This window comes from Neolamprologus brichardi, chromosome 23 (genome assembly GCF_056152115.1).
Source record: "Neolamprologus brichardi isolate AB-2024 chromosome 23, ASM5615211v1, whole genome shotgun sequence".
Taxonomy (NCBI): Eukaryota; Metazoa; Chordata; class Actinopteri; order Cichliformes; family Cichlidae; genus Neolamprologus; species Neolamprologus brichardi.
Window position 1 is genome coordinate 1,052,501 of NC_142125.1, and position 26,415 is coordinate 1,078,915.

At 43.8% G+C, this 26,415-nt stretch overlaps 1 protein-coding gene across 5 annotated transcripts in view; it reads right to left on the reverse strand.

Annotated features, from left to right (window-relative positions):
• myo9bl (myosin IXb-like) overlaps window positions 1-26,415 on the reverse strand; it is a 61,823-nt gene that overhangs the window by 16,121 nt on the left and 19,287 nt on the right. For all 5 annotated transcript variants that reach the window (XM_087836590.1, XM_087836589.1, XM_087836593.1 and 2 more), the window contains exons 2-16: window positions 23,737-23,957; window positions 23,387-23,606; window positions 22,583-23,092; window positions 9,142-9,236; window positions 6,584-6,646; window positions 5,559-5,658; window positions 3,501-3,601; window positions 3,092-3,221; window positions 2,927-3,016; window positions 2,674-2,790; window positions 2,458-2,592; window positions 1,117-1,238; window positions 883-1,024; window positions 600-795; window positions 128-203 (exon numbers count right to left, since the gene is read on the reverse strand). In XM_087836590.1, coding sequence (XP_087692716.1) covers window positions 128-203; window positions 600-795; window positions 883-1,024; window positions 1,117-1,238; window positions 2,458-2,592; window positions 2,674-2,790; window positions 2,927-3,016; window positions 3,092-3,221; window positions 3,501-3,601; window positions 5,559-5,658; window positions 6,584-6,646; window positions 9,142-9,236; window positions 22,583-23,092; window positions 23,387-23,606; window positions 23,737-23,894 — 2,255 coding nt within the window. In that variant the 5' untranslated portion in view covers window positions 23,895-23,957. The remainder of the gene's footprint in view (window positions 1-127; window positions 204-599; window positions 796-882; window positions 1,025-1,116; window positions 1,239-2,457; window positions 2,593-2,673; window positions 2,791-2,926; window positions 3,017-3,091; window positions 3,222-3,500; window positions 3,602-5,558; window positions 5,659-6,583; window positions 6,647-9,141; window positions 9,237-22,582; window positions 23,093-23,386; window positions 23,607-23,736; window positions 23,958-26,415) is intronic.

A 26,415-nucleotide genomic window follows, 5' to 3' on the forward strand; every position in this document is an offset into this window, starting at 1 on the left:
TCAGTCTGTGCTTCGTGACAACAACACCGTTATTAACTGCCACGTCCTCCAGAAGAGCCTGAAAGTTAAAAACCAGCCCGAGCACGAAGGTGAGTTTCATAGTTTCGTGTTGAATTACGTTACTTACTTGTACATTCTTTCTATGGCGGTGTTGGACCGCTGAAGCTCTCCTAAAGGAGTTCTGGTGACTGGACGGATAACACCTGACACCCCGAACAAACACAAGAGAGAAAAATCATCATTAACATCGGGAAAGCGTTTCGATTTCAAAGTTTCTGGCAGGAAAAAGGTGTTATCAAAGTCACGTGACTCTTTTTTGTGTGTTTAGTATATTTAATCCTGACAATGCAAATAAAAAGGCACCAAATCAGACTTGTGGGAGCAGTTTTAGCTTCCACTCTGCAGTCTGCATCACTTCTATGTGCACAATGACACTGCAGCAGTGAAAGTCATCAGATTGCTGAAACCAATGCAGCTTAACAATTAACTCGTCTGGAGAATTCAGATTATTTTGCAGACGATTCATTTCAGTTATTAAGATTAATCCTGTGCTAAATAACTAATCTGGCATTTAGGAAGTCTTCCCACTAATAACACACCTGCGGTTTTTGCTGCCCAGGTGCGCCCGGCCTCGTTGAACGCAGCGAGGCCCCTGATCGTAGCTCTCAGGATGCCCCATCGAAACATGGCCACCGGGTCCATGCCTATGAGCTGCCGCACGTACGCTCTGTCGCTGCTCCGCAGCAGCGCCACGATGTCCGGCCGCATGTGGTCTGTGTTCTTCTCCCGGAAATCCTGGTGAGGTGAGAAACAGTTACGGGTGAGACACAAACCCTCGCGCTCAAACCGAGCTCCAATCGTCCTTTTGTCTCCACTCCCTACCTTGATGTGATATTTTACTTTCCCAGCAAAGTGCTGGATGACGAAGGCGGGCTCCATGACCGGCGTGGGGACAAAGTATTTGTTGCACTGGTGCTGCTGCTTGAACTTGGCTAATAAAGTCTCATCTGTGGCATGTGGGAAGCTGCGTCACAGACACGGAGAAGGAACGATGAGAGAAGCAGATTAAGGAAAAAGAACCTCAGAATAAATCGACTTAAAATAAACTTCTCTTACTTGCTCTCCTCATCCAGGAGGTAGAGCAGGCCGGTGGGTTTCTTGCTGATGAGATGGATGCAGCCCACGTTGTCTATGTAGTCGATGTTGTGCCAGGTGATGCCCTCTGCTTGGTACTCCTCCTGGATGTGACAGGACAGAGCATTAAGAGGTTAACCCTTTAAGACCTACCATAGAACCAAGTCCACCAGAGCTTATATTATATGTTTACATGCTGTGGAGCCATTTTTGGGAGCATTTCAAGTTGCTATACATCAATACAACCATTATAGCCCAGATTTTAATAATATGTCTGCATTAAGTGCATAATAATTACATAAATTGCAAAAAAGTGCAATAAACTACAAAAAAATTGAAAATCGTTTTTGTTTTTTTAACATATATTTCTAGTTAGAGAAATTTAAGAGGCTTATCCCTCAAAACTGTAAATACAAAAAAGTTGCACAAAATAGTTTCCCACCACAGGAAATTTATTTTGAGTGTCTTCATAGTTTTATTTTTGAAATACACCAATTTTTATACACTGCAGGAAAAACGAAAATAAATATTATAATGCAAATTTGCAAAAAAGCAGCATATGCATCAAAATAAACTATTTCCAGCAGTGCAATATGAGTCCTAAGCATCCCAGAAACCACACAGAAAGTCATGAAGTCAAACATAACTTTTAAAAACACCAGTATAGGCTCATTGAGGCCCGGACGGTAAAAAACTACATTTCCGCGAAAATGACGTCACTTCCGGTTTCGGGCAGATCATGGCGGACATGCGATAGTTCGCGCTGACGTCTAATCCAACGTAGGAAGTGTTACAAACAGCTGATCGGATCAGCAAAGTGTGTTTCTGGAATATTATGTTTTTGTTGCTGCAAGTGCTTTTTATGCAGTTTTTGCAAAGCTATATGTGGAAGGAAACTGTGACCGAGGACAAGCTGATGGCATAAGATGTAAGTACAACTCCTCCGGTTTCATATGCAAAACAAATTATTGTGCTAGCTCACGTGGTTGCAGAGCTACCGGGATTTAAAAATAGTTACGCAAAACAGAGCGTGCTGCTCTGACCGGCTTTAAAGGGTTAAACGTGTCACCGCTGCTCTTTTAACCCAAATATCCGGATTTTTAGTCTCAAAATGAAACAAACTGCACCGTCACGTGACTGCAAAGTTACGTTTGACTACAAAAATGCAATATTATTACAATAACTTGATTTATAAACCAGCACGAACTCCCACAGAACGGTTCTCCTCCGCGGAGATAATGTTTGGATGAGTCATCCTATAAACAGATTCGTTCGTCTGAGGCGCTCGAAGCCAAACCTGACGGTGCAGCGTTCACGTCTCACCTGCTCCAGATTGAAGATGTGATGGTTGAAGTAATACTGCAGCTGCTCGTTTGCATAGTTGATGCAAAACTGCTCGAAGCTGTTGGTCTCAAAGTCCTCGAAGCCAAAAATGTCCAGGACGCCGATGGATAAGCACTGGGAAACAAGCAGAACGCCGAGTGAACAAAGGGAGGCGACGTAACTGGACTTTTCATGTCTGATGTGTGTGTTTCTTACTGGAACAGACTCCTCCATGTCTTTCTTATTGAGCAGCGCGTGATTGATGCGCAGGACGATCCAGTCGAATAAGGCGCTGTACAGAGATTTGGCCATAGAGTCTCGTGCTGTGATCGCCTGATAGGAGATAAAAGAGGCGATGCACAGAGCGTTAGAGGCGGAAAGAGACCCAGAACACGCCAACAGGAAGAAGAAATCCAAAGCACGAAGAAAGAGGAAGTAGACGCTAATGAGAGACTGCACTGATGCTCACCTCAGAGTGTCTGTAGGGCAGGATCAGCTTGTCGTTGACCGTCACCGTCTTCCTCTTAGTCAGCGCCTCCACCAGCAGCTCCTCTTTAACCTGAGTGACATCAGCAGTTTAACAGTGGCCGCCGCACACACCTAACTAAACTAAACAAACACACATTCAAGTTACCTTCAGCAGGTCAGAGAGGGTCGCCAGCACCTCTGGCGGGCCCACGTCCAAGCCTTCATCTCGGCCCGTTGCCTTCTTCGTGTAGGTCACGTTGCCGAGGTACAGGATGGCGGAGAGCACAGAAAAGATCCTGCGACACAACAATAACAATGACACACTTTAGAAAGAAGACAAACACGAGACACGTGTGGTGCTGGTCTTCAGCCCGAGCGTCCCTTTGAGCTGAATGGAGCCATTGTAGTCGCTGCACGCCGTCTCTAATAAACTGGCTGATTGGCTCATTAGCTGCAGAGACTGCCAGGCTCTGAAAAGTATCTTTGTTGTAATCTGGGCTGGTAATGTGACTCAGTGCTAAAATAACTCGTGTTTACAGGACTGAAGGCAAAGATGCTTCTTTCACTTCACTTACTGTTTCTTGGTGGCGGGAAGGAAGCCGACCATTTCCATCGCCTGCTGCAGACGTTCGAAGTCGTGACGCAAATCTTCCTCATCTTCAATCTTAAAATTTTGCTGCGAGGAAGAAGAACGAGGAAGTTATTGAGAGTGTTTGGAGATGGAAATAAAAAGGTGAAGCGGACACACGAAGGACGGAGGCGTGAGAGAAGGAGGTGGAGGCGAATAACAACGAGAGAGAACAAAGAGCGGCTCATTAACATGCAGGACACACGACTGCAGCTTGGCTGCATTCATGAATACATCAGGTCACTCAAAGGGAAGCACAGCGTGACTGAGGTGCAGGGGTCGGCAACCTTTCTGATGACGAGCGGCGCCTAAAATTCCCTCAGACGTCACCGCGCCATAGCAACCGTGGCCTTAGCAATAATGTAATAACGCTCTTATCAGTGGTTGTATTTGTGTGTTTCTGTGGTGCTGATGCTGAGCAGACAGATGCCCGACGCGTTTGAAAATTTCAACATCGCTTGAAAAAACTGACAGCTAGCAACGCCTCCGTCACCGGTAGGCGGAGTCATTTTTAGCCAATTACAAGCTGAATCTGGTAGTTGGGTTTGTTAGCTAAGATACCGTCATTAAGAAGCTGCAAATCTGCGATGCGCACCGCTGGCCCGGCCTTTTATTTTTGATGCACCTTCTCAGATTAGCTCACTGCGCGTCGTGCCATCAGTTAACCCTTCGCGTGCCAGCTGTGGCACGAATGCCCAGGGTGGCCGACCCCTGCTGTAAAGGCCACGCCCATGACCAGGTTCAAAGGTTAACAATAAACAGGAAAGTTATTTGGTGGGCTGAAAACAGGAGACCGAAATTAAATAGAGAAAATAGTTTAGATAGGAAAGTTTGCTGATTCCTGATCTATCAAAGAGACGTCACACTTTATCTGAAAATGCTTCATCAGCCGTCCTGATAAGTGGAACTGGGTTATAAAACATCTATCGTCCTGATAACGATATAAATCACAGAAATGTAACATTTTCTGTAAATCCTGTGAATCTCGGGCAGCTTGACTTGCGTGAAGTGTTTCCTGCTGCGCGTCGTGTAGCTGGAGTCGAGTGTTTCAACGATGCATGAAACGATACATTTTTAGACATAAGTTGTAACGGCGCCGTTTTCTTTGTGAGTATTTATTACACGGCGTGCTGCGGGGAAAAGCCTGTTCTAACGTTTGAGTCTAAGGTTTATTTTTTAGCACCTGGCGTCTTTTTTACTTCTCATCCGTAAATAATCTGCTCTTTCACGTGATTCAGTTTATTTTGAAAAGTCTCAACAGGATCTTGAGCTTTATTGTGAAAGGTTTATGTGGAACATAAACAAGCGGACACACGACGCTGTTACCGTCGTTGTTGCTAACGACAACGCATAAAAACAGGCGCTTGTCCGTCTGTAGTGTGGTTATATTAAATATAAGAGAAAGAGAGAACTTTAAGAAATTAATAATAACTACAGTGACATCAAAACATGAAAAAATATTGCTGTAAACAGTTTATTTTGCGACACCACGAAACAAACGATAGCGTAAAATGAAACATAGACGTTTTTATATCGTCATCAGATATATATCGTTATATCGAACAGCCCTAAGTGTAACTCAAATCTGATTCCTTAATACTTAAGAAACATTTCCATTACTGGTGGAAAAAAGCGAAACGTGCTATGAAACATTAAAAGGATGCAGGCAGCTTCCTAAATCAAACCTGCTTTAAATGTTATTGTAGCTGAAGCTGCAGATCGAGCAGATGCTGGGGCCGAAACACCAGACAAATATTTGAAATAAATAAATGTTGTTCATTTCCATATTTATCACATTTTGTCGTCACAGGGGGGCCTGGAGGAGGGCGACTGAGGCCCCTGGAGGAGGGCGACTGAGGCCCCTGGAGGAGGGCGACTGAGGCCCCTGGAGGAGGGCGACTGAGGCCCCTGGAGGAGGGCGACTGAGGCCCCTGGAGGAGGGCGACTGAGGCCCCTGGAGGAGGGCGACTGAGGCCCCTGTGGCGACGGAGCAGCGACTCTGTACCTGCTTGAGGTAGAAATAGTCTTCAGGCGGCAGCAATTTAAACTCCTTTCGTTCTTCCTCTGAAGCGCCCAGCAGCAGGTAGTAAAACACGTGATAGTTCCTGGAAAAGGAAAAAACATGAACTTTACACCAAGTTATTACTGAGGGAGAAAGTTCCCTTCATTTTTACACCATTGCTGTTCATTAGTAGACAAGCTTATGGCCATAAACAGAGTCAACAAGCCGACGTCTGAAGCTCGGAGCTGTTTACAGTAGTTTTCCACCGGTGCTATCAGCGAGCAGCTTTGTTGTATGAGCACATGCGAGTAATGAGTTTCCACACTTATCACTAAGAAACAATAACACCGCCCAGCAGACGCACCGTCACCTGCAACTGCACCTATGTGATTAACAGCACAGTAGGCGGGGGAATAACGTGACGTAATCGGCAGCAGTAAGTGAACAGATTTTCCAAAACTAGCTGTGAAAACCTCGACAGGAAGCTCGTCTTCTAAAAACAGCTGCTGGAGGCTTTTCTATACACACGAAGCATCAGCTGATCCAAAGCTCAATATCCTGAGTTTAAAGTGTGGCAGAGATATATCACACACATATACACAAAGAATAAACTAGTGTCAGCCTCACTTTTTAGATTATACACTTTTAATCTTGTGTTTCTTTTAAAGATCATCATCAGCATTCAGCAGGAACCACTGATGTCAGTTTATCTGTCGCCTCTTCCTCTGACTCACTGATCTCACAGAGAAAACGATGAAGCAGGATTACGTCGCTCTGACTGCGTTTCTCAGTCACCAAAGTGAAATAACTGTTTGCATATCAGTCACACAAACAGCAACAGACGAGCAGCCTAGTTGGTAGGAAACAGTGCAGCGAGTAACACGAGAGGCAGCGTCAATGTGCAGCAACGAATATTCTTAACTGTTGGTCAAAACTTGTTTAGTGTTTATTATCTGCAAATAAACACAACTGCAGGTCCTGGGTGTATAAGACGACCTCGTGAGGGTCAAGACCCCGTCAGTCCTCACCTCTCGTTCTTCGCCCGAGAGACCAGACGAGACTTCTCCAGGAGGTACTTCTCCACCACTGCCCTGCGAGATGGAGAAAAACACAGAGAGGGGGGGAGGATGAGAAAAAGCAGAAGGAGGAGGATGAATCATCTGATCTAAAAAAGGTCACTCGGCTGTGTCTGTGTCTCCCAGGTCACTTGTGAAAGTGGGCTGCTAATAAAGACTGAGGGGAGGAGCGGGGGAAGTGAGGGCAGATGGTCAATCAAAGAGGGAACAAAGCTCTCAGATATGGTTGGACGCGTGTCGTCACCAGTGTTGGTCAAGTTACTTGAAAAAAGTAATCAGTAACTAATTACTGATTACTTATTTTCAAAAGTAACTAATTACTTAGTTTTAGTTACTTTTTAAAAACACGATTTACAACCTGAATAGGTGATAAAGTGATAGATCTTTCAGCCCAATTCTACTTTTTCTGCATAATCATCATACAAAATGTAATCAAATGGAAAAGTCTCTTTTTAAAACTTGTTTTATTAGTTTTAATCTTTTAACTTTATGCATCAAGCAAACATTAAATTATCTGCAACATTCTCTGACTGGAAGAAATTAGTTTAACATTTAAACCTATTTTCTGCACATTCCAGCACATAAAATAAAATATTTTGTGTGTTTACACTCAGTGTTTCAAATAGATGCAAGTAAAACACAGCAGAAAATAAATAAAGTCAAAGACTAGCGGTCCTGTTGCTCTATTTTCACCTGTAAAGCAGGAGTGGGGTAGGCGGAGGGTTACCCTGGTGCAGGTGTGCAGCGATCAGTGGAAGAATCCGCGAGTTTCTCTGTGAGTTTCCCATTACGTCGTAGCTACTCGGTGCTTGTTTGGAAGTTTAGGGGTTTTTTTCGCTGTAAAAAGAAGTTTTCTTCCCACGCACAACGGACACTAATGTTTTTGTCACTTTTTATGGAATCAAACTCAAAGTAAGGTCAGTACTTCCACGCTTTAAACGCTGCACGCTCATACTCTCTCTGCACTCGATATATGATCCATTGTTGATCTGCACACAGCTGTTGTCACGAACGTCGCACTCGCTTACGTCACTGTCATGAGACATTCTCGCAAAAAAATCACGGTTTTAGTAACGCAGTAACGCAGCGTTCCTACGGGAAAGTAACGGTAATCTAATTACCGTTTTTGCAATAGTAATCCCTTACTTTACTTGTTACTTGAAAAAAGTAATCGGATTACAGTAACGCATTACAAGTAACACGTTACTGCCCATCTCTGGTCGTCACACAGCAACACGCCGACCGCAGACAGCTTAGGATTCATGTGTTTGACTGTATAGAAGGAGACGGAGTGAAAAAGCAGGCTGTGTTTTCACTGCAGTCGACAGATACGCAGCTTTATTTACCTGCTTCACCAGGCCGAGGCCATGACGTTTGACTTATAAAATCTGATTTAGCAAAGTTGGTTTTTCAGTAGCCAAGCAAAAACAGCACTGACGCCAGTCCTCCTGACACACTAAGAATAGCTGTGCTGTGAGAAACCGGCTTCGACTACGTAAAGTTCAAACGCTAACTTACGTGCTCTGTGACGTCGGGCTGTAATCAGCTGTGCCCATCATGACCACAAAACACCCACAAAATGCTGTTTATCATCATTATTCTAACAAACAAGATCGTCTGACGGGAATCCCGATCGCGCTGCCCACAGATACTGAGGTAAGTCGCTCTCGACCTGTTAGAGGCTTCTGCAAACGTCTGTGAATATGCACAGGCATGCAGGGGTGGTGGTGCATCAATAACAATCCCTGCTCATTAGCTGATCTGAGAACAGCTGATGTTTGCTGAACGTGAGCTGAAGAAGGTTCAGAGACGGAGAGAGCATGAAAACATGCTGTCGGTCAGCTCAGAGAGCCGAGGCGAGCAGCAGCTTCCTCTTTGCTGATCCACTCCACTGGAGACGGAGAGACACACACTGTGGTGGCCTCCTAAGTCCTTAACCGCCTACAAGTGGGAGTCTACACTAGAAAGAATAATGGTGGTGTGCTTTGAGTAGATATGATATGTTCTGCACTTCGTTATCTTCAGTGGGAATCACAGAAAAGCCTCAGCCGGCTAAAATCGACTCCTCGGATTGAATTACAGAGCTGAGGCCGAGCAATGAGAGCTGGTGCTGTCAGGCTGGGGACACCCACTTAGTGTGGAGCTGAACATCTGTCAGCACAGCATCGACCTGTTCATTCACAGAGAATTAATCTTAGAAATATCACCGTATCAGCCATTAGTCTGAACGCTGCGCTAAACGTTCGCTGCAGTTAAAGCTCGACGTCTTTCTTTAAAGACATCGAGCATCTGTTCCTCTGCCTTGATGAGGAAATGAGGAAGTGACACGGCTGACCAGACTTTGATGCAGCTCCTAACCAGAGTCTGGCTGCTGAGAAAAAGGAAGGACGTGGTTGAAAGTTTCAGTGTATACACACACAGTGAACATGGGAAGAACCATGTGACGCGGTAGAAAAGTAAAGAGGAAGACGCAGCGTGTAGAGAAAACACACACACACGGTGTTACTTACCCTCTGACCACGCCGCTCTCCAGATAATTAACCTGGATGAATTTGCCAAAGCGGCTGGAGTTGTTGTTGTGGGCCGTCTTGGCGTTCCCAAAGGCCTGGAAGAGAGAAGAGGATTAAAGTCAACTACACAGAGCGCATCGATCTAACCAATCACGATTTAGCCCAATGTCCTGGTCAAATAATAATAAAAAATGAACGTAAGTGGTTAAATCTGCAGTCGGACTGGTGTACAGGAGAAGACATCAGAACACACAGCATTTAAACCTCTGCAGTTTTTCTTTAAACTGTTAACTTTCAAACCATCAGTGGAATCAGGACGTTTGCTGAAGTCAAAAACAACCGTCAGTAACTACAAAGAGGTTCAACCTCGTTTTGAAGCTGAAACCGTAGAAGCGGGTGGGAGTGGGGCAAGCATCTGCAACTCATCTGAATTTGCCCTTTTCTTCTCATTTAATCGCTCTTTGCACCTCCTCGGGGTCAATGTGTGTGAGAAAGCTTAGGTCAGTAATGATAAACGAGGCCGGGGCCGACCCTCTGTACGGCCGCGTCATGCCAACGTTTCTCTCTGGGTCTCGGGCCAATCGCACAATGACCCCAGGCGTACCCAGCCGCTCTGAGGCGCCGTGTTTATTGCACGGATACGTTACGAGAATAGCACGTTTTCCCCCCTCTTCATGATGAGATGTTCACATGGTCACACACAAACACAAAACAAGGCCGCCACAGGGGAAGTTGACTCAATGCATGTTAAATAGGAAGTACATTCTGTTTTGTAAGGCGGTCGCAGGGTGAATTTGATACAGTGGTGTCGGGATGATTGGAAAAAAGACTGCAAGTGCACACACACACATGCACGCACGCACACACGACTGAGATTCCTTAGGATGAACCGTTGACCCATTTTCTTTTCTTCTGCACAATTACACCCCTTGTGCTTTAGCTCTGTTCGTGTACGCTCGTCTGCTCTTTTTTGTTCTTTAAGCAAGAACAACTTTGATCAATTTTTATGCTTTAGTGCAAAAAAAGAACTCAAAATGTGATTTTAATAGTGTGTGTGTGTGTGTGTGAGAGTGTGTGTGTGTGTGTGTGTGTGTGTGTGTGTGTGTGTGTGTGAGACCAGAACTGTCTGCAGCTCTGAACTTGCTCAGACGGCGCCTCCACTCACCCACTCACGGAGGTTTTTCCCTCTTTTTTCTGCACAGACAATTCATCCAAGCTCTCTGCTTGTTCAGATCAACCATGCAACTGTTTTTATTCTGTTTGCTTAAATGGTTTTCTTTCCATTTCTTCTATTCCCTGTATGAAGGTCAGTTCGGTGTCCGGCACCAAACTCTGGGAAATCTGCAGGACCCAGGCTGCTGCACGGAGGGAATTCTAAACATGTCGCAGCATCATTCGTATTCAAACATGCCCTTCATCAGCTCGTCTGATTGGTTTGAAGCGCAGCAGGTATGAGGAAACACAGCGGCCGTTTCGCCGCACGTTGTCTATGGAGAGACGAGGCCTAATAGGAACTCTTACGCAATAAGGTTCGCCCTCAACGAGTTCATAAAAGAAGCAGAAAAAGAACGAGGCGGAAAAAAGGCACAACTAGGTGAAAGGGACCTTGGCAATCTACAGCGAGTGCACGCGCTGCATACAGAGAGCTTTCAGCCCACTTCTGTTCGTTTAGTCATTTATTTTCAATGACAACAGACAACATCCAAAGTATGAACTCCAAATGTGAACAGACAGACATTTAAATAAGCATTCAGAGTGTTTGTAATGTGTTTTTGTCCTTTCTCACATTCAAGCTTTAATATTGGTGAAACGATTCACCTGATATGAACCGTTTAAAAACATGATGTGGTTTCGACAGGCCGCGAAATCTGCTGTCAGTGACTGGACATCAAATATCTTTGGGACCTTCAGCAGAGCCAGACAGGTACCTTTAAAGCAGGGATGCACCGATACCGATACTGTAAAATGTGTGTGTACTCATACTCGTAAAAGTTAACCGATACCAACTTATTTCATTAGTCAGAGGGTGGCTTGTCATTTCTGTTGTAGTTTTTTAGATTGGCCACTAGGGGGCCAATTATTATTTTATTTATTATTTATTTTATAATAATTATTTTGCTTGTTTGTTTACAATATGGACACTGCAATAATTTAAAAGTTTATTTTATTCGCAAACCTATTTTGTATTTATTTTATTCCAAACAGAAGTGTTTATTTATTATTCTGAAGTATCGGTTTTTGTACTCTGTATCGGCAAGTACTCAGATCCAAGTATCGGTATGGTATCGGTTTGAAAAAATTGGTATCGTTGCATCCCTACTTTAAAGGTTAATCAGCTCCCTCCCTCAAAAATGAAAAACATTTTATGCAATTCCCAGAAGATTTCTCACCTGGAATTATGTTTTCATATGAATTTGAGACGTCAGCTGGGAAGTTTCTGTTAACACTGACCGAGCGGTGAGACTTCACAGGTTTTTCAGTGATACTGTGAAGCTAATAAAAACAGCAAATCTGAAAGTATCGTGGAGATGTGAGAAACCTGAAAGCGATCTATGGGGAAACATACGAGACCGTGTCGTCACACAGCGCACATTTCTCACTGATTTCGACCTGCAGAGAGCCGGTTTCACTGGTATCCCACTCCCCGTACATTCCCACTGTATCAGAGCCAGACTTACCAGTCTGAAGACTCACATCCCTATTTAGACAAGCTCGCCCCTCCCACACACACACACACACACACACACACACACCCTTACAAAGAACACTAGGGGAGTGTCTCTGTGCAGTTTATGAGCAGTTTGTCTCAACAAGCGAGTGTGACATGATATAATTCAAACAGCTTAAACATGAGATGTAGTGAAAGCCTGCATAAACACGAGGAAACCAAAAGAAAAGAAAACCCAGCAAAGGAGGGAAAGTTTGATTTTGCACAAGATTGGATGTTTTGTGACTTTGCTGCCCTGAAAGTTGTTGTATTTCCTCATTTTCTTGCATAGTTTTAGCGTGCACACTGACGCCAAAGCTGAACGTTAAGACAACTTTGTAATGAGTGAAGACGTGTCCCGGAGCATCGCTGCATCCTTTCAGGTTTTGCAGTTCAAAAGAGCTTCAGTTAAAGTTTCCACAGGCGCTGCCAAGGCCCTGACACCGACACCTCGCTGCAGCAACTGCCAGTTCCCACATTCACAGCGGACAACGGCAGTCACTCATGCAGAAATGACTCAAACTGCTCGGTGGACATGTTTACTCGTTTGGCAGCAGAAAGTTTAAACTAAAAAGTATATCTGTCATGTTTTTGAAGCCTTAGACACGCTCATCTATCACCGGTTACATTGGAAAACCAAGCAGCAGGATCTATATCATCGCTGGCATAACGCTGAGGCCGATCGGTGCTTAGAGACAAAATAATCACTTTGTTGTTGCCATGAATGTGAGAAATGCTTTGGAGAGATCACATGATGTTGGCAGCGATTGAATCCAACCACATCTCTGCACAGTTCTTGCTCTAAGCTTTGCTTCAGGCTGCCAATATATCCCACCGACTACGCTTAAACCCTTCGAGCTCGTCTGAACCGCCGACAACGAACGGATTCTTTCAAGCATCACAACGCCGTCGACGGCAGAAACAAATACTTCCATCTTCTGTAATCTTTCTACACAAAACAAACACAATGATGCCGGTTTGGACAGAGAAAAGTTGAAGTAATTTTTGGGAGTTTTCTAATTAGATTTATTGATTATTACAACAATCGCACACACAAATAGCAACTTATGCTTTTAAAAAGTAGGGCAATTATCACCTGGCAGCTACACAGCACTAAATCAATTACTGTGGAGACTCGCACTGGATGCATGGTGGTAATAAAGCGGTGGTGGGGAAACAGTAATTGCTTCAGTATGCAAAGGCTGATTGTAACAAATTATTCCTATTTTTAGCAAAGCCTGGAAAGCAAATCAGAAACCAACTTAAAAGCTAAATGATGGAGTTTTGCTCTGGTGTAAAAAGTCCTTTTTAACTCTAAACCATCTGCACCCAACTTAAGTTTCACAATAAACTGCACAATCGTCTATATTTTAGGAACAGGATCTAAAAATACTGGCACGTACGCAGAAGCACAGGCGTACTGAATCTGCACCACGAGAGGAACCGACCGGCGGGGTCACGAGGAGTCATTCTGCACAATCCATGAAGGAGGAAACGGCACACACAACTTTTTCTCCGATTCTCATTTAGTGCAAGAATGTCAGCAATTCTGATCTCTGTGAAGTGTTTAGTCTGAACTAGGGTTAAGTGACGAGCGCAGCCGCCAAGTCGGCAACAAGCGGTGATGACGAAGGAGGACTTAAAGGATGCATCAGCGGGAACATCGTTTCAGTCTGCTGTGCGGGAGCATTTTGTGCTCTCCAAAGATGACGGCGGATAAACTGAGCGTGCTACCGCTGGGGCTCACGCTATCGGCGGCACGGCATCTACGGAGACATCGCCATGGTGTGTTTACTGGCAGCGCAAGGAAGAGAGCCGGGTAGGAAAGAACAACGTCTACTCCCTGCAGCTTTTAAACAGTCGGGGCTAAAAGCTACAATAAAAGCAGGAGGAGGTTTCACAGCTGAGGATGCAGCTTAAAGCTGCTGCAAAGTATTCAGGATATCAATAAAGTAACAATATCCTCCAGATGACGCTTCAGAAAAGACACAATGAGGAGTCTTTAGCACACCACGTGGAGCTCTTACTACAGTAACCCCTGACCCTAACCTGCAGAACCACTGAAAGCTTTCTGTTTACATCGGAGCGGAGATGGACCGTGTCACTCTGCAGGCTCGGCCACACACGTTAGCGTCTCGCTGAAGCGCCGACAAACGGTGATGGAATGGAAACGAAGGGCAAAAGCACATCCCTGTTATTACACACGAAACAACAACACAACAAATGCAATCAATGCAGCAGCTGAACTGGGGCGTCACATCGTGTGTCTCACAGTAAAACAGGCTCCTGTTTGTCCACTGAAGCACAGCAGCCAGCCGTGCCCTGAAAACCAAGCAGGAGAAGCTGGAATGGCCTGTTCACGAGCACGTGACAGGCTGCAGCGTTCATGCACAGTGATGTCAGAAACTATGTCAAGGATACTGGAGGACCTAATTAAGGTTCTCAAACCTCTGAAGAGTACAACGACTGATGAGCACAGAAACCTATCAGCCCTTTGCAGAAGCTTATATTGAAATCCATGACAGAGCTAAAGTCCTGGAAGGCAGACGCAAAGATCTGCACAGAGCCGGATCCTGGATCCAGGATTTCAGAACTATTTCCTCTTTTATTTAATGAGACAATCTAAACCGACAGTCAGTCCAGTCTGTGTGAGGACCTTGCACAGAAGTTATCAAGCCTGCTGTCATAACTGATGACGCATCTGCAGCTTCTGAAGGAAGGCCTTTGGTCCAGAGCCTCGGCGCCGAGTTCAAGAGGAATCTCTCACTGTAGCCGTCAGATTTCTGACATCATTTTTTCAGGCTGAATTATTTTTGATGATCATAAAACATTTTCCAGTGTTGCAGTCTGCAGAGAAAATGTTGCTAAAGCCAAAATGCTCCCACCCCAGAGCCTTTTTGGGTCCATCGGCTGATTGATCAGACTGAAAGGTAACATTAAGCAGGACATGAAGTGAAAAGGTTCAAGAGGTATGTTAAAGTTTTCATGCACCAGCTTTGCTCCTCTTGTGGTTTGGTGTTTTACCAGATTGGAGTCGTTTTAAGCCACTCCACCCATGTCTAGATGGGGACCACATCAAACCCCAGCCTGTGGTGTGGTCACAACACGAATAGACCCTGAAGTGGCACAGCTGACATGTAGCAGTACATGTCAGCTGTGTGCGGACTGCAGGGCGAAGCGTGTTCTGCTTTTCAGCAAGATGCTGAACGGCGTGATTACAGGAGGCCTCTGCATACGTGTGTGTTTATAGGACGGTTGACTCATGGGCCGGCACAGTGACTTAATCACAGTAATGCCAGCTTTTCCCAGACTCACACACAATGCCACCCAGCCTGAATAACTACCCATAAGCAAGAGATAAACAATGGATCAGCAGATGCTATGGCCTCCTCTGCACTTCCTGAACTACAATACAATACTCTGGCCTGCCCACGCCCCTCAAGACTCTGAGCTAACAGTAGACAGAGCTACCGCTGCTACTTCCCATGTCGTAGCGACTTCCTGTTTGGTGCTTCGGGATAACAGGAACTTCCTGTCTGAAAGAGTGAGCGTGGCAGGAGGAGGCTTAGGATCTGAAAAAGGCATATGTGCTTAAGTAAGATGTTAAGCTTCCAGCACAGAGCTTTAGATTACATATAACAGGCCACCTATATTCATTAGAGGTGGGAATCACCATACATCCCACGATACGATATTATTGCAATTTTTAAAAATTAAATTAAATTAAAACAAAATATAATTTTACATTAAATAAAAAAGTTTTAAACTTAATTAAAATAAAACATATCTTAAATTAAAATAAGTAAACTGTCATGTTTATTGCTGCCATAAACAAGTTAAACACATTTGGACAGTGAAGGAATGTCAGGATTCAGAAAAAGGATCAACATGCTCTGAAGTCAGAGCACAAAAACCTTTTTTGTAACAAAATATCGATTTCTGCTGTCCCTGTATCCATACATTATTAGCAACAAAATATCACCATGCTACACAGTATCCATTTTCCCCCACCTCTAATATTCATGCCTCTGCCTTTATTTAAACTGTTCAACATTTCTTTGAATACGTGTCACATTTTAGAAACGACCACATTTAGAAGAGAGCGACAGGAAACGTTCAGCTGGTAATTTCATTAAAAAAAACCCAAAACTACAATTCCACTCAAGCCGATCTGATCTTAGACGGGCTGATTGTGCGATTAATCGCACAACGACCCACATTACTCACCACATAATTGCATTAAAAGACACCGAGGCCACAAAAAGACAGCTATTACCATAGCTGCTGTCCACACCGTACGGTTCAATACAAGCTAACCAGCACATACTCCACGATAATACCTGTATGATTATTAGTGTGATGACAGAGCGGTGCAGCATTGTGCGTCACTTTCAGAGGCAGCTTCAATTAAAAGAACTGAAGTTCTGCTGGTTTCTTTATCCAGTGTGTATTACAGCAGGCACACATCCTGTTGCTACTTACAGTGCTGAACACATTCATTAGACCACCTGTCATAAAAACACGTTTTTCTGTGCAGGAAGTAAACAACTGATTTGGTATCTAAAAATAACAACGTGCTTTACTATTTTTCTATAAATTCACAGATGGCAAAAATTATATTTTAGCATTAAAAATGAGGATCTTGCACACACTAGTGGACTGACCATTAGAGAAACAACATTTATGACATAACTAAGGAATAATGGAGTCTCTCATATCAGGAGCTTTCATCTGCATGAGAAAAACTGTTTGCACAGCGTCGCCTGGCTTTCTCTGCATCCGTCTGCGGGACCTCGATTGACTCAATCGTGCTTTTATCCTGAGCAAGCTGCTTAACTGCTAATATGCTTGTGTTGTTGAAATGAAAACTATTCAGCAAAGTGTTGCAATGGACTAGAAACCGTTTGTATTATCACTTTTTTTAAATAACTGAGAGACTTTAATTCTCTTTCCAGCATGCATGAATCTGCACCAGAATATAATCAAAATATTTTGTCTGTTCTAAAGTTTAAAGCTGCATATTTCACCTTCTCAGGACTAGAAGATCGTTCTTAACCACAGCTTTTAAACGTTCTCCTGTATGAAAGCCAGCTTGCTTAAACAGAGCCAGGCCCTACTGACAAAAAAGAAAAAGATGGCAAAAGAAAACAAAGAAGCCAAAAGAACCACGTAAGAGAGGATCAACCAGTCGAACCGGTTCACGAGTGGAAGCACAGCTTTATTGCTTTTCTGCAGCTTGAAGCTTTTATTTGTTCCATTATTTTCAGGACAGAGGCTGAAAAATTAAAGAACAGCATACAGAAAAAGGGGGGCGCTAAGTAGGACAGGAGCTTTGCAGATGGTTTCAGGTTGTGGCCTTTCATTCTGCCAGCACCGCACGATGATCTCACCTCGTCAAAATGTGGGCCGGACCTTCAGGCCTCCCCTATAGCTCGATGACACACACATGTTCAGAGACACAGTCACACACTTTCCACTGCTGTAACCTGACCAGCCTCCAAAAAGGAACCAAATTAAATCCTTTTGTAAAAACTCCTCCATTTGGGCAAAAACACTAAAAATAGTATAAAACCCTCTAACGACGTCGACACACAGCTGTGAGCGCCACGAACCTTAAAACAACCAGAACTTCTACACTCATAACTCAGGAGGTTCATCCAGCTCAAACACAACCTGACTAAAGTAAAAAAGATGATGAGTGCAGGCTGAAAGGGTGAGTGACCAGTGAGATTACTGAGGCCAGATTCTTCTTGTAAAACAATAAAGAAGAGGAACTATTACGCTATGACAGTTTAGTCATTAATTCTTGGATGAACGGTCGTCTTTGGGTCGCGGGGTTAAGGTGAAGGCTCTGACTGGGCCGTTTCCTAAAATCCCTTCTTTGTCAAAAATCACCTTATTGATTTACTCCTGTGCTTTGTGTCATTATGTTGGTGACTCACTCAAACACTCCTGAGCTTCTGGTTTGGACTGCTGCTCTGACAATCTGTAAATGTTTGGATGCAATTTTTAATACTTATTCCTTCAAAGACGGCGAGACATCAAGTCTGTAGATCAGGGGTGGGCACTCTCGGTCCACGAGGGCCGGTGTCCTGCAGGTTTTAGATCTCACCTTGGGTCAACACACCTGAATCACATGATTACTTCGTTACCAGGCCTCTGGAGAACTTCAGGACATGTTGAGGAGCTAATTTATCCATTTAAATCAGCTGTGTTGGTTCGAGGACACATCTAAAACCTGCAGGGACACCGGCCCTCGTGGACCGAGAAAGCCCACCCCTGCTGTAGAAGGAGAGCCCGAGTACCCAAACCACGATGCTGCCTCCGCCGTGCTTCACAGCTGGGTGACATCCTCCAAACATCTTTATAGTTCGACTTTTGTCTCATCTGTCCAAAGAGAATTGTGATGCGGGACAGCCAGGTGGCCGTTTGTGCCACGGTGGTTTCCTTTGTGGTCTCCTAACACCAGTGTTTTTTCCATACTGGCCAGACCAACAAGTATTTCAGCAAGCTGCAGATATTTTTATTCATGAGGTTTTTCCTGTTTAAAGGACACCTTCTTACAAATTAACTGCATTTTCTACAGAAACTGCAGTTTCTGTAGAAAATGTTACAACGTGTAACACTAGAAAAAGTGTTACAATGATAGCTGTTACAACGTTTCAGCTATCGTTGTAACACTTTTTCTAAGAGCCTTCCTAAGTTGTTGCAGCATTTCAACCATGCTTTAATCTTCTTCCCACAAAGTGGCACCAACACACCTCACACATTCAACCTCGTGTCCTTAACTGGAACAAATAACTACAAGAAGCTTTAAGAGAAGTCGTTAGCGCAGAGATCAACTCAACAATTCAGCCTGGACTGCATGTTCGCCGTGTGCCTGGTACACCTGCGACCTATAGACGCGCACATTAAGGTAACAGGTGATCTTAAACTGGCCACCTTCCTCTGTTAGCCTCATATCCTGCCACCTGCCCTGAGTTTGATAAGCAGGAGAAAAATGGATGTGTGGCATTTGGCCCATATTTAATAAGTAAATACTGCAGAAATCCAAAGGGTTCCCATTACATTTGTGTGGCGTTGGTATACAGGGAACATTTGTCTCAGCTGTTTACACATGAAGCGTCTTTCAGCAGGCTAACGCTAAGGAGAAAACCTTAAAAACACTAAAGTTTCCACGTCTCTAAGTAAAACCCATCTTTAGCTGCTGTGATGATGCCAAGAGGAAATGCACAGCTGGTCAACATCCCGGGCGATCGCGTGACCGGTCCCAGATGCAACCCAACCCGGTCGCCATTTCCTCCGCTGACCAGGCCAGTAAAGGCCAAACTCGTCTCCCTGTCTGGCCCTGCGACCACAGCTCTGGACTGACATAGCACACATGCATTCTGGGAGTAAACGGCAGACTGTGTTTGCCAGAGGGACCAGAACTCTGCTGATTGAGGGGGAAAAAGCCTCTGCTGCCTCCTCCCCTTCTTCCCTCGACCTGCCATCCAGAACCAAAGACTCTGACACACATCAAGGGACCCAGGCTGCGCTCATTCAAATGCATCTGAATAAAGCAGCAGCAGCTTTGTGAGGAAGAGCTCGAGTACTGAGTCAGGGGTGGCGTCAGAGACGGGACAGATGATAGATGAACACACTGAGATACTGCAAGTTATTGCAAACCCTCCATTCTTGCCATTCAGCCAAAAGCTTGTGGCCAGTTCTTGTTAAACGTCTTTTTTTATCTAGTTCTGTTTCCAAGCGGTGCGTGCTCCACAGATTTACTTTCAGAGATCGGGGTGGGGGGTTTGTCCTCTGAATAAACCACATTCCACATACGGCCGTTCTGACTGCAGGTTTATTTTTAGCCCCACTTCTGCAACATTAAAACTGAAAAATATGTAGAGATTTACTTCCAAATCAGGACCGAGAGTAATCACTTCCCCACTCTGACGAAGGCTGTCAAACTAAAAACAAGTAGTGGGATTTCTGCTTTTTGTCTACTTGGCATTTGAATGTGCAGCAGGGCTGTGCAGCCTGAAATCTCATTGCAGCCGCAGACAGAAGCTTTTATCTGTCATCATCTGCACACAGCATCATGGTGGATTCAGTCGATGCTGCAGGGCTAACACACTGTGGAAAATATTCAAAGCTGACTTAATCTACAAAATACAATGTAAGACAACACTCGCTGCTTATAAGAGAGGACAAAGAGACGCAGCGATGTGAATGCTGAAAATGACTCGACAATAATGCTGCTCGAGGTCTGACCAGATGTAAATTCTTCCATATGTGAAAGTGGAGGAGACCCCGTTTCTCATTACGGCGATGAAAAATAAACAAAACCAAGTCGACTGTTCTTTGCCACGTAGCTCGGAGTTTCAGCTCGAGCAGAGCAGCTGCACGTTACGCTGCGGCGCTTTGTTAAAGCGATGTAAAAGTAGGCAGCTGTTAGCTTTTACCTGCATATGTTTTATGTTGTTTTTTAAACTGTGAGAGCAGCCTGACGGACAGAAGACTTCATGTAATGAGCTCAAAAGTGGACATTTGAATATGTGCATGCATGTCGTGGAGTTCATCTGATTAGCTCCGCCCTTTCCTGTCCTGAGACGCGCTGTTCAAAGACCCGGCCACGCCTCTGTGCTGTTTTTATACTGGAAAACTCTTTTTTTTAATCATTCGTAATTACCCACCAGCGACTTACACCAAGTGTTACGTTTCACTTTGTTTATGGTTTTTGTTCAGTCTCAGCTGTCAGCGGTTGTAGAGCGAGTCAGTACAAGTATCCAGTTTCTCACAGCAGAAAGCAGGAACACGTACGGTCACCTGACCGAAACTTTGACAAAAGTCAGTTTAGCTCCAAATTAAACGTTTAGCTCCAAATTAAACGTGCACATCTTTCTGCTGTCAAAGACAGAAGTCAGAGAAAAGCTGTTTTACCTCCAGCTACGTAAACCAGCACTGCAAATGTAATCGAAATCATCTGTGTGCTCAAAAGCAGATAGGAAACCAATACAAAGCCTTTTATCTTGCCTGGCTTCCCACAGCATTTTCAAAGGCGATGAAGCAACACGATGGTGTTAATAAAGCAACTTCCCTTTTGTTCATTTCTTCTTTCTTTACCTGCTTCGTTCTTTATGCCACAAACATTTACACTGTACAGAAACAGGCTGTGTCATGTTGGCCCACGCAGCAGCCTGAAAATAGATTTCCTCAGATGTTTTCACCATTCATAACTACAGACACATAAACCTGTGAAATATCTCCAAATGTAGCTCGCTGCAGTTTTTCATCTCGTGTCTGTGCTTCTGTACGTCTAAGCAAACTCATGAGTCACTTCTGAGGAAGTGCTCTCGCCACTCGATGTGACCTAATCAAGAGAGCGACTGAAACCAGTGCAGTAAATAAGTATGGCACTCTGAGGAGCGACGCCCATGTGGACGCACCTTAAACCTCGTGTAGAAGTCTATGGGAAAACCTTTGTGACCTATTACTTCGGTAAACACTTTCCTAACGAGTTTATAGTCTCGATTACTAATTTCAGGTCTTCTTCAATACAGACTGATGCTCATTCTGTAAATTATGGTCCAATATAGATTAAAAATGACAAAGAAGCGTATGCCTAATGATGTGGCAACCTGTGTGGACGTCAGCTCTCAGTCCAAACCATCTTTTTTCTGCACCCGTGGGTCTATGTAAACATCTTTAACCCTTTAAGACCATAGAACCAAGTCCGCCAGAGCTTATATTATATTTTTACATGCTGTGGAGCCATTTTTGGGAGCATTTCAAGTTGCTATACATCAATACAACCATTATATATATATAATAATATGTATGAATTAAGTGCATAGTAATTACATAAATTGCAAAAAAGTGCAATAAACTTCAAAAAAATGTAAAATCGTTTTTGTTTTTTTAACATATATTTCTAGTTAGAGAAATTTAAGAGGCTTATCCCTCAAAACTGTAAATACAAAAAAGTTGCACAAAATAGTTTCCCACCACAGGAAATTTATTTTGAGTGTCTTCATAGTTTTATTTTTGAAATACACCAATTTTTATATACTGCAGGAAAAACAAAAATAAATATTATAATGCAAATTTGCAAATAAGCAGCATATGCATCAAAATAAACTATTTCCAGCAGTGCAATATGAGTCCTAAGCATCCCAGAAACCACACAGAAAGTCATAAAGTCAAACATAACTTTTAAAAACACCAGTATAGGCTCATGAGGCCCTGATGGTAAAAAACTACATTTCCGTGAAAATGACGTCACTTCCGGTTTCAGGCAGGTCATGGCGGACATGCGATAGTTCGCGCTGATGGACGTAGGAAGTGTTACAAACAGCTGATCGGATCGGCAAAGCGTGTTTCTGGAATATTATGTTTTTGTTGCTGCAAGTGCTTTTTATGCAGTTTTTGCAAAGCTATATGTGGAAGGAAACTGTGACCGAGGACAAGCTGATGGCATAAGATGTAAGTACAACTCCTCCGGTTTCATATGCAAAAAAAATTATTGCGCTAGCTCACGTGGTTGCAGAGCTACCGGGATTTAAAAATAGTTACGCAAAACAGAGCGTGCCCGCTCTGACCGGTTTTAAAGGGTTAATATACTTTCTTTAGTCCCTGCAGCTGGATCAGCTACGGTTTAAAGCAGGGCTAATTCAAATTAGCTGAGCTACAGTTCAATTAAATTGTCCACTGGAGTAGAGACACACCCAGCCATCACACATATCATCTTACCTCCAGAACTGGTCCAGCACCCAGGATGGTCCTCTCCACCCCGCTGGCGTAGCCCTTCTGGCTGAGAGCAGTCAGACAGTGGATCAGGAAGTTGGTACTTTGGGTCTTGCCTGAGCCACTCTCCCCAGAGATGACAATGCATTGGTTGACCTTCTTCCTGAGCATAGCGTAGTAGGCCACATCTGCGATAGCGAAAATATGAGGCTCCAGTTTGCCCAGCTGGTGGTTCTCGTACATCTTGACATACTTGGGGTTGTAGATGGGCAGGAACTTAAAGGGGTTGATGGCGATGAGGATGCTCCCTGCATAGGTATAGATCTTTTTCTTGTGAAACCGTGTGCGCAAGTTGTTTAATATGCTGTCCTCATTGAGGACGGGGAGGTTGCAGAGGTCTGCAAAATCATCCTGGGGAGGGGGGAGGAAGCCCCTGGCAGCGAGCCGCTGTGCCTCCTGTTCCTTGGACAACATCGGGAGGTGGACATAACGGATTGAGCCGTCACGATTCCTCTCCTGGGTCAGATTATAAAGACGAAAACAGCACGTATTAGCCGTCAAACTGACACACTGATTTCTTGAGACTGTTAAAAATATTCCGGGCTGTTTGCATTCCTTAAAACCGGCCAACATCATCAAGGCCGGGGCCAAACAGCACTCACACATGCTGCTGTTACATTTTCCATAAATAGTCTGCAAACTAGTATCTAGGCTTTAACAACTTGCTGTTTTTTCTCACTAAAGGAGAAACAGAAAGTAGAAGCACGTTGACTGAGCTGACCGTAACGTGTCGTGTGCCGTCAACTCTACCTGTAGTAAGAAGTAAAAGCCAAGGCTCTGAGGGTGTTGCTCCTGTGCTTTTCGAGGCCACAGCAGGAACCTCTGCACCGGCAGGTCTCCGGCCTCCAGCACCCACTCTTCCCCACCACATTCCTTCACCTCTGCCAGCACGTACAGGCGCCTGGGGTCCAGCCCCAGTGCCGTAGTGGCGTCCGAGATCACCGAAGCAGCCGTTGCATCCTTCTGCACTCTGATAGAAGCAGATTAAAAACAATTATAAATACGTTGTGCAATAAGTTTGTGCGCATAAAATAAATGCAGCAACAACAAACGAACTAAACCGTTGATGCTGATGTTGATTTTCCAGGTGAGATACTCACTTGAGGTTGCAGCAGGTGGATGGGTAAGCAGCCAACCTCGGATAGATCTGGAGCGTGTACGAGCGGCCATCCTGATCGACAGGGTTAGCTTGCCCGCCTCCCCCGCCTCCCCCGCCTGCAGTCGTTGCCATGTTGGCAGCGCCATCTCTGACACTCATTCTGAGCCAGGGGGTGTGGCCTCAGCATGCCGCACACACCGCTTCTCTCTCACTACGCAGCACCTGAAGAAAAACAACAAATATTTTCATCTGTTCGACTATCACTGTCATTACTGATCAGATAAACATGTCGAGCCTAAAGACGATCGTGCTGAGGTTCCCACAGAATAAGACTACACGTGTGCAGGTGAGGCATGCTCCAGTGCAAGGATGAAAGGATTGACTTTGCAGACATTAACAGGTGATGGTGCATGTGTCCAACTCAATCATATCGTCACAACTGCACGCATCCATTTGCCTCAATCTGAGTGTGGCAGGCAAACATCTTCAGTTTGCCTCCTGCACACCTTCACACAGTCAGAGTATTTCCAGTATAGTCACTAAGTATGTGAAACAGGCCGCCTCCTCCCACACGTGACGTTAAAATAAAAACTCTTCTCACATTGTCCAGAGCTTATTTATGAAAATGACTTTTTGAATGCCTTCCAATATAAATCGTTTTAGCGTTTCACAGGTCAAACAACGAATCGAACGTTTTAAAACAAGTGAAATCGTTTCTTTTCAGTATCAGATTTCATCACTCCAAGTATCCTGCTGATTAACCTAGAAGACAAGTAAATGTAAGAGTTTGGTAGATCAATATATGTTGATTTAAATATATTTGACTTAAAAAAAAGCCCTTCCATGTTTGTGGTCTTTAAAAACAGCTCAGTCATCTAAGTAGGTCAGGCACATCCATTTCAACCAGAGAGAAAAAGACGCATTTGTCAAGCATCAGATGCATATTATTGTCACGTCACTGACGTCACACGGCCTTGCTAGGGAAACCATAAGCTGCAGCTGCAGATGCTGCACAGGAATTCAACCCTTCCGCTTAGTGATAGCAACAAAGACAAATGCTGAGAGCACTTGGGGCAAACCACAACTGGGCTAATGACTGCACAACTACAGTAATGCATGCTGCACCGCTTGGTTCAGGTCTAATCAAGTTAAGCAACTCTGGACCACAACAACTCATCTCTATCTGCCAATGACTTGATTTTCACTGCTGACATGTTGCCAACACAAAACAGTCTTTGCACAACTTCCAGCAGATCACTGAGAGTTCTTCACTCCTTACTATAGACTTGACTGATTTCATCACCACGGGGAAGCTCCCAGACTCACCCTCATGCTGTAAGGGACAAACGTCTTCATGACGAATCACATGGTAACATTTACTGCAGTTAAACTGCAACACAGTCAGGCACCGGCTCTTTCAAAGCTCTTTCATGCATCTAAACCGTTTAGATGAAATATTGCAGTTCAACAGCATCAAGAAACCACGCTCTCGTTTCAGGTTACCAGTGTATTAACCAGTGAAACCTGCCTATTTTTATCACTATTTTTAAGTATGGGAGGTAGGTTATTACCTGCATTAACATGTTTTAATCTAAAATCTATTTAAAAAGAACAGCAGACCCTGAGTGGAACTTTCTGCAACTTCTTGTTGCACCATGAAGTGATGATGATGATTTTAGATTTAAGTCTTTTAATGGAAACTCTGTCTCCATCGTGGGCTTTATCGCCCGTAAAGCAAAGAAATACTATTTAAGTGACATAGTGTCCATGTGTGAGACTATATGAAGTAGAGGTGGGAATCACCATACATCCCACGATACGATATTATTGCAATTTTTTAAAAATATTTTGCGATATTCAGATTCTGTACATAAAGGTAAACTTTATCAATATTCATTTTCTCTAATATCAAAGTCTCACACTCAGTCTTTCTCTCATTTCAGTTTGATTGTTGACAAACTGAACGGTTTGTATTACAGTCTAGTCCAACTTAACTGAATCAACCATCTGGTACAATTATAGCTATTCTGAACTATGCAGTTTATGAAAACTATGCAGCCCCTTCAGCAACTGAAGAATTTGAAAGTAAATTAAAACAAAATATAATTTTACATTAAATAAAAAGTTTTAAACTTAATTAAAATAAAACATGTCTTAAATTAAAATAAGTAAACTGTCATGTTTATTGCTGCCAAAAACAAGTTAAACACATTTGGACAGTGAAGGAATGTCAGGATTCAGAAAAAGGATCAACATGCTCTGAAGTCAGAGCACAAAAACCTTTTTGTAACAAAGTATCGATTTCTGCTGTCCCTGTATCCATACATTATTAGCAAACAAAATATCACCATGCTACACAGTATCCATTTTTCCCCCACCCCTAGTTATTACCTGCATTAACATGTTTTAATCTAAAATCTATTTAAAAAGAACAGCAGACTCTGAGTGGAACTTTCTGCAACTTCTTGTTGCACCATGAAGTGATGATGATGATTTTAGTGCTCTGGCAGTTTAAGTCTTTTAATGGAAACTGTCTCCATCATGGGCTTTATCGCCCGTAAAGCAAAGAAATACTATTTAAGTGACATAGTGTCCATGTGTGAAACTATATGAAGGGAGGCGTGACTGAAAACAGGAGAAAAACAACATTATTACTCCTGCTGCTGGAGACAAACATCGC